Raw genomic sequence first — 8,650 nt, 5'->3', positions numbered from 1 at the left:
AGTATAATAACTGGCAAAATAAAGGAAACATTTGAGTAGACGAGGGATACAAAGTATATTAAAAGCTGGTCCTTCCAGACTAGGCAATGCTCAGTTGCCTATTATTTTGGCTAGAAGAAGAGATCTCAGAGGGTTTAAAGTGTAAGTGTGTGTGTGTGTGTGTGTGTGTGTGTGTGTGTGTGTGTGTGTGTGTCACCAGATCTCAACCCAATTGAACATTTATGGGAGATTCTGTAGCTGTGCATGAGACAGCGTTTTCGAACAAAAAAACCCACCAAATGATGGAATTTCTTGTGGAAGTATGATGGGGCATCCCTCCAAGCCCATTGACGCTGTTCTGGTGGCTCAGCGCTCTATGTTGATATTTCCTTTATTTTGGCAGTTATGACTTGATTGAAAAACTGCACTTTACTTTATCTTAATTGTCCCAGAAGACTAATCGGACCACATATCCCTCTGAGAAAAATAAAGTTATTGTATTCTATTCTATTGAAAAAAAGTCTGAATAGAACGGAATATAGTTTTTCAGGAACTGCCCGTTTTATAGGCAATAATTATGTCTTTCTGTGGATAACTGACTAATTAGATCAGGCATTTTGACAACTTTTTTTAGGACAATTGCCTCATTCTCACACAATGACTAAAGCATCTATTGTAAAATAATTTTTTCGATCTTGAGTTTTAAAATTAGGAGTTGATCACTTGTTGCTCACTCGTGTTCATTTGGCAAAGGTTCACTTCGAGGGTGAGTTTGTCAACAGTTGGGTGTGACGAATGAGTCAACTTGAAAAAATGTATAGCGCGGCTTCTACAAGTTCAGACAAACTTCTTGAATCTACAATTGATATGACTAATTGGGTAGGTTAGCCTACAATTCACGTGCAGGTAAACTACAAAACTGGTCTTTATTTGATCGGGTGTGACAGTTAGGTATCGGGATGGGAAAGCAGGTTATTCAAGTTTGCACCTCTCTTAAAACGGGCACCTGCACTTGTTCTACCATTACTACATTTGAGGTGCGCGAAACCCCGAAGGAGAGCAACCATGGCATCAAATACAGCCACTATGGGAAATTTACCCAGTGGATTCGGAATATGCACAACTATTCCAGACATTCTCTACCTACCGGAGCTTGTGAGTTACAAGGGTTTACTGTTTTTGCTAGGCATCTATATTGTACACACACTTGATAGTATTTTAATGACGTCAATTGACGCACTTCCCATGGTCGTGCACCTGTAGAACCTTTTTACGTGTGTTCCAATTTTCGACAAAATGTTTCCTCTACCCGCTGTGCACAGACGTAAATTCAACGTCTATTCCACGTTTCTGTAATTTCATTTAAATTATGTGGAAAAAACGTTGATCGAACCAGTGTTGCCAGTGGGTAGGAATGTTTGGCTGGGTCTTCATAGGCAGCACAATTCTGATATTTTTTTAGCTAATTGATCTTTTGACCAGTCACATGATATCTTATTCAGAGCTGATCTGATTGGTCCAATGACCAATAAATGAAAAGAATTGGGCTGCTTGTGTAAATTCAGCACACGTTGCTCTTATGATTTGTGGAGGAACATAGCCTTTATGTATGGACTGTATGGGGTGTGCATTTTCTACAAGTCATCATTCAGTAAAACACTTATTTGATATAATGTAAAATGCAGGTTGTTTTTAGAAGAAGCGTGCGCCTTGCAGTTAAGATTGTGTGTAGTACTTCTACTGAACCATCACATCTAATGTAGAAAGTGTGTGACATTTCAAGATGTCCGTGTATTAGTTTGTAGACATTTCACAATCACCCCAAGTATCCACATTCATGCTGATGAACAAGACAGGTGGATTCTGACACACCCTTATTTTGCATTTCCAGGCAACAGATTGATTGCTGGAGCTTGTCAGAGTGGAGTAACAGAAAGGGTGTGACTTGATGAAAAACAACTCATTGTACCTTTCATAAATTGTATGTCATAGAGATTAGTGAAGGGCAGGCTATTGTTGGTTTTCTAAGGTAGGTCTGGAAAATGATCATCTGTTTACTTCATTCACTATGTTATATAATTGATTACAACAATTTAATAAGTGCTATTACAGTAGTGTAGTTTTAGCTTCAGTAATGCCAATTTTGTTTTCTCCCCAAACTCCCTAATAGCACCAAATTAGTTTCTAGGGTGTCACAGATCTGAAAGGTTTTCCTTTTAATATTTCAGTCCCCCCCCAAACAAAAACTGCAGACTCCAACATTTTAAAACCAATTAAACAAAATAATTGTATCTCTTACTACCAAGGCCACTTGATGTTCCACTGAAAATACAACCAAACATGATTTTTCCACCTGACTGTAGGGGATTCCCCACATGTTTTTTGGATATGCTGTATTGTTCTCAATATTTGAAATTCACATTTCGTTTAGAGTATTACCATAGGTGCAAGTCTAATGAAGTGGAACAATTGACTTCTTTCAATTTGAATTGAATGGACCATTAAAACCATTTACTCTACTGCAATGCATTGTTTCAGGTCTTTGGAGGTCTGGTATGGATCCTGGTGGCATGTACACTGGTGGATCCCACCAACCCACAGGGCTGGGTGATGTTCGTGTCTGTCTTCTGTTTCACCATGACCTTCATCTGGATGTGCATGTTCGCCTTCGGAGTGCATCGCAACAGCGGGGGATGGGCAGCTGCTGTGAGTCTTTCCTGTTTTTGGGGGATGTGGGGGGGGAAGCACCATGGATAGATTTTTTTTTAAATAATTTTTAATCGACCAACCAGACGAAGGATAAGTTCAAGGAGCACACACACAAATAGTAATATAGCATGTATATTTTATTTTAAAGAATCTAGTCAAATTTAGGGGGCAATCCTGGGGAACTTTTCACAATGAATTAGACAGGAACCTGTCTTTGTCGAAATAGAAAATGTATTTGTACTTAATAAGAATTACATGATAGTTGGCATACTAGACAGAAGGAAAAGCAGCAGAAGCAACTGAGTATGAAATCGAATTTATTTTACTAGGCAAGTCAGTAAACTAATTCTTATTTTCAATGTCAGCCTAGGCACAGTGGGTTAACTGCCTTGTTCAGGGGCAGAACATCTTTTTACCTTGTCAGCTCAACTTTCGGTTACTAGTCCAACGCTCTAACCACTACGCTACCTGACGCCCCAGTTATGAAGGCTCTCTTTGGAGGAGGTCCACTATATTCAACAGTCATCATCGCCATTGATAATAAATATATGTATGTATTGATGATAAGTGTACTTCTTCAGAAAATACTAGATCTCATAAGTTATAAGGCAGTGTTTCCCAATCCATTCCCTAGCGGACTCCCCAGGGTGTACCCATTTTAGATTCCATCACTAACACACCTGATTCAACTAATCAAAGGCGTGGTGATTAGTTGAATCAGGTGTGCTAGTGCTCGGCTAGAACTAAAATGTACACACCCTGGAGGCTGGCCAGAAATGGAATGGGAAAAACTGGTCTAAGGAAAATAAATGTAGCGCTGGATCAAGCAGACGTCACCCATGCCCGTGCTCTTGGCTGTAAAGATAATCTTCTGGCTCCAAAAAGTTTCACCCCAGATCTTTTTCCATGATCCAGTCAAACGCGGTGAAAATAATTTCCTTTTGTCCTTCCCTTTCTATCTCACATAGGACTTTGCATACCACGGCATGGCAGCTTTCTTCTACCTCAGTGCCTCAGTGGCTCTCGCCAAAGTGACCCTGGATATGAAAAGTGGACTCCTCTTTAACTATCGACTTGACATTTCTGCAGTGGTAAGTCTTCCATAACAGCAAATCATAGGAAATACATAGGGAAGCCAAAAACAGCAAATCATAGGAAATACATAGGGAAGCCAAAAACAGCAAATCATAGGAAATACATAGGGAAGCCAAAAACAGCAAATCATAGGAAATACATAGGGAAGCCAAAAACAGCAAATCATAGGAAATACATAGGGAAGCCAAAAACAGCAAATCATAGGAAATACATAGGGAAGCCAAAAACAGCAAATCATAGGAAATACATAGGGAAGCCAAAAACAGCAAATCATAGGAAATACATAGGGAAGCCAAAAACAGCAAATCATAGGAAATACATAGGGAAGCCAAAAACAGCAAATCATAGGAAATACATAGGGAAGCCAAAAACAGCAAATCATAGGAAATACATAGGGAAGCCAAAAACAGCAAATCATAGGAAATACATAGGGAAGCCAAAAACAGCAAATCATAGGAAATACATAGGGAAGCCAAAAACAATCTAAAATGTTCACGTCTTTCTCACTGCAACAGTTCCTATACAGCTTAGTATCAAATATCGTCCATTAGTTTCCCTGCCCCTGACTAGTTTCCCCAGTCCCTGCTGCTGAAAAACATCCCCACAGGTTGATGCTGCTACCACCATGCTTCAATGTAGGGATGGTGCCAGGTTTCATCCAGACTTGGCATTCAGGTCTTGTTTTCATCAGACCAGAGAATCTTTATGTGCCTTTTGGCAAACTCCAAGCGGCCTTTCATGTGCCTTTTACTGAGGAGTGCCTTCCATCTGTCCACTCTATCATAAAGGCCTGATTGGTGGAATGCTGCGGAGATGGTTGTCATTCTGGAAGGTTCTCCCATCTCCACAGAGGAACACTGGAGCTCTGTGAGTCAGTGACTATCGGGTTCTTGGTCACCTCCCCGACCAAGGCCCTTCACACTCGATATCTCAGTTTGGCAGGGTGGCCAGCTGTAGGAATCTTGGTAGTTCTTCCATTTAAGAATCGAGGCCGCTGTGTTCTTGGGGACCTTCAATGCTTTGGTACCTTCCCCAGGTCTGTGCCTGAACACAATCCTCTCTCGGACGGACAATTCCTTCGACCCCATGGCTTGGTTTTTGCTTTGACATACACTGTCAACTGTGGGACCTTATATAGACAGGTGTGTGCCTTTCCAAATTATGTCCAATCAAGTTGAAGAACCATCTCAAGGATGATCAATGGAAACAGGATGCACCGGAGCTCAATTCCGAGTCTCATAGCAGAGAATCTGAATACTTATGTAAATAAGCGATTTCTGTTTGTTTTTGTTGTAAAAACCTGTTTTTGCTTTGTCATTAAGGGGTATTGTGTGTAGCTTGATGAGGATTTTTAGAAATTGATTTAATCCATTTTATATTAAAGCTGTAACATAAAAAAATGCCAGGATCACACAATGATGTTAAAGAAGTTGAACCAACTTGCGGTGTTGAAGGATACAATAATTTAAAGTAAATCCTAATAGCCTATGACTACGTGGTATAGCTATTTGTAGGCTATAGCCTAATGTAAATACATATAGCTTAATATCATTGCACTGCTTGCGAGGAAAGCTTTTGTTGCAAGGAAGCATTTAATTGTTTTGTGTCACTTACACTACGCTGTATCATAAATAAACTTTGATTTGATTAACTTTAACACATGGTTATAATATACCCTATAACAGAATAAAAGAAAACAGAGGTGAGCTATCAATTCATATAATTTATTTGCATAGATTAACATGCTATCAAATCAATTGACCAAGTAGTGAACATAAATCATTACTATGTAGAATTGCAGGAAATCTGTTTCAAAACAGCCATTAATCAAGCCTTTGTTGTGGTGTATTCATGCATCTCAATAAACTATAAACTAAATGCATTATTACCTCCAACTTGGCCCAATTTCCAAGTGCCCACCTTGACATACTGTCCCAAGCTAGAATGGGGCCTGCGTCTCAACCAATAGGCAAAATATCCCAAGCAGGGCTACAGCAACTTCTAGAGAGGGCCAAGCTGCTTGGGCTTTGCGGTGGCCACTCTGGTTTATGTGTCCTCGGCAGAACTGTGTCGCCGTAACCAAGTAGTCACATATTGTTCTGGGTTCCACTGCACAAGAGGTGGTACATGGAGTTTTGTGAACATCACGGCAGATACACAATGAATTTGGTGTGATGATAAGGTTCATGTGGCTGAACCCCCTCTCACACTCAGCCGAGGTGCAGATTTGTTTTTAAAGTGGTCAAGCCTCCGATGGGCCTCTCCAGTGCACAGACTGTATCCTACAGTTCCTCATCATTCTCGCCACCGCCAGAGAGAAGACAGGGAAGAAAGCAACATTTAGCTACCTCTAGGCTGCTATACATATTTATTTGGTTTACACTGGTCCCCTGTGCTCTGGCAGCACTACACCACTGATCCCAGACTCCCAGGCCATCTGTTCAGTAGATCCAGCTACATGCCTCAATCCAAAAAGAATGGGTAAAAAGCACCATGTATTTTCAAGGTTTTATTCTGTGCTTATTTTTCCACTATGCATATTAGTTTGAGGAATATAGCTGGATCTCCACAACGGATGGTATGTGGGGTGGATTCATTTGACTCCTGAAAACGAGTGTTATGTCCCTAAATCACAATTTGTCCGATGTTTTCACGACTCAAAAGGGGTCTGGGTTCGAGTTGAGTCCATAATCCACACCATTCGTTATGGACACTAAGTGTAGCACCGCCCTATTTGCCCCCAGAACAGCCTCAATTCATCGGGGCGTGGACACTACAAGGTGTCGAAAGTGTTCCACAGGGATGCTGGCCCATGTTGACTCCAATGCTTCCCACAATTGTGTCAAGTTGGCTGCAGGTCCTTTGGATGGTGGACGGGAAACTGTTGAGCGTGAAAAAAACAGCAGTGTTGCAGTTCTTGACACAAACCAGTGAGCTGTTTTGTCTCAGTTGTCTCTAGGCTTAAAAATCCTTCTTTACCTGTCTGCTCCCCTTCATCTACACTGTTTTGAAGTGGATTTAACAAGTGACATCAATAGCTTTCACCTGGTCAGTCGATGTCATGGAAAGGGCAGGTGGTCTTAATGTTTTGTACACTCGATGCATTAGGGGGTCTCAATCCCAAAGTAAAAGGAATGATTGAAAGGATTTCATCCTCTTTAATTAGTTACAGCTTCGACCACAGAATAAATTCCTGTTACATAAATATTACTTTAACTATAACTGTGCACTCCTAAATTGGAGTAATTGTGCACTCCGTTTCTGCTTGAACTCATTTTGGTACTCTTTCTTATTCGTAGGGATTGTGGGCTTTCAACTGTCTAACAGTAGGCTAGATTATGTACTGAGTTCCCCAAACTTGTGCCTATTCATTGTGTTTGTTACCCATCCAAAGGTGGAAGATATTGTTGCGATTTCAATCAAACACCTACTGACCTTGTCAAGGAGTTCAGATCTCTTGGCCTAACGGCTAAGGTGTTGGGTTGACAGTCACTGGACCAGAGTTTGAGTCCCAGTTGAATATCTTTATCTGTTCAATGTCACCCCCGGTTGTTTCTGATGATATGTTCTTACTCTCCCAGGTGTTCTCTTACGTGGCCACACTCCTCTACTTCATCCACACCATCTTTTCGGCCATCAGGTGGAAGTCCTTCTAAACTAGAACGATGCTAAAGGCCTGCGTCAAAGAGGTCTTAAATCTACCATTTGAAACCATGGAGGGCTGTGGTGTACTGTACTGCATGGCCTATACCCTGAGGTAAAGAAGAAATCTACCTGCTCTGCATCCCAATTCTCTATCATTCTCCTAAAGTGTGCACTCCCCCCTACATATTCAAAAGCAAATGATTGGTTTAAGCATGGTTTAGACGAGAGGGAATGGCCATCATAGGCCTACATGTCCTTTCTTTTTAAATCCATGAAGGGAAGTGAACATATGCACACTTAGGGTAGACGGGTAGAGAATTGGGATGCAGAAACAGATCCCTCTTGGAGGACTAACCATACGAAAGCAAACCTATAATTAAAAAGTAATGATGGGTGACTAAGTCAATTATTACAGTTACAACATTTTTTTTATTTTACAATTTTTTACTTTTATATTTTTTTCAATGAATCTACCACATTTTATTGAACAATCCAGAAATGTAAAATGTAATGAAATGTTTGTTTGTTTGCTTTTTATATGCTTTGCTACTGATAGCATTTCTGTAAAATGTTGATCTTGATGGATCCACGTACTGTTACATTCTAATAAAGGTGTTATGAAACATTGTAAGCCTACAGCAGGACACATTAGTGATAATAGCTAATTGTCTTTAATATAGCTAGCTCTTTTCAATGACCCAAAGTGTTTGTAGCCTCATACACCAAACAAACAAAACAATGGGTAACCAGCCATCTTTAGTTTCGGAGTTGACAGCTGTTAATGACAAAATAGTGTCATGTTTCACCTCTAACAGGGTTCCATTTCAAGCCACAGGGGATGTCTGATATTGACACTTATACATGTTTCATCAGGCACAGTGTTTGGTGAATCAAGAATGCAGCTTCATTCTAATCTCCCTTTCCCCTGAGAGTCTATTTTGTCAAGTCAGACGACCTAACAAAAGGGTCACGGATCTCTGGGACACGAAATGTACATTAACCTGTATATTGCAGTGGTGGTTTTGTTGTATTGTGCGTCACACGTATCAGGTGCATTCTTATCTCTCTTAACAATCTTATCTCTCTGGTCCTCCCCATTTCTAATAACAGGTACACCACACCACCTAGTACTGTTTCCCACTGCAAGGCACTGGTATATTCAGTCAGAGTGAGACAGGTGTCATTACCTAAGATAGAATAACATTTTTCACAAACATATTAC

The 8,650-nt window shown here is 40.5% G+C and overlaps 1 protein-coding gene across 1 annotated transcript; it reads left to right on the top strand.

Annotated features, from left to right (window-relative positions):
• Positions 1-912: 912 nt before the first annotated feature.
• LOC118389105 (myelin and lymphocyte protein-like) lies at positions 913-8,055 on the top strand. Its single transcript, XM_035778861.2, has 4 exons — positions 913-1,134; positions 2,518-2,685; positions 3,657-3,779; positions 7,365-8,055. Exons 1-4 carry the CDS (start codon positions 1,045-1,047, stop codon positions 7,437-7,439), a joined length of 456 nt encoding a protein of 151 aa, XP_035634754.2. The 5' UTR covers positions 913-1,044; the 3' UTR covers positions 7,440-8,055.
• Positions 8,056-8,650: the final 595 nt, after the last annotated feature.

The sequence above is a fragment of the Oncorhynchus keta genome, chromosome 10 (genome assembly GCF_023373465.1).
Source record: "Oncorhynchus keta strain PuntledgeMale-10-30-2019 chromosome 10, Oket_V2, whole genome shotgun sequence".
NCBI classification, from domain to species: Eukaryota; Metazoa; Chordata; class Actinopteri; order Salmoniformes; family Salmonidae; genus Oncorhynchus; species Oncorhynchus keta.
Note: the sequence above shows the minus strand (reverse complement) of the source record. Positions and strands in the feature narration are given on the sequence as shown.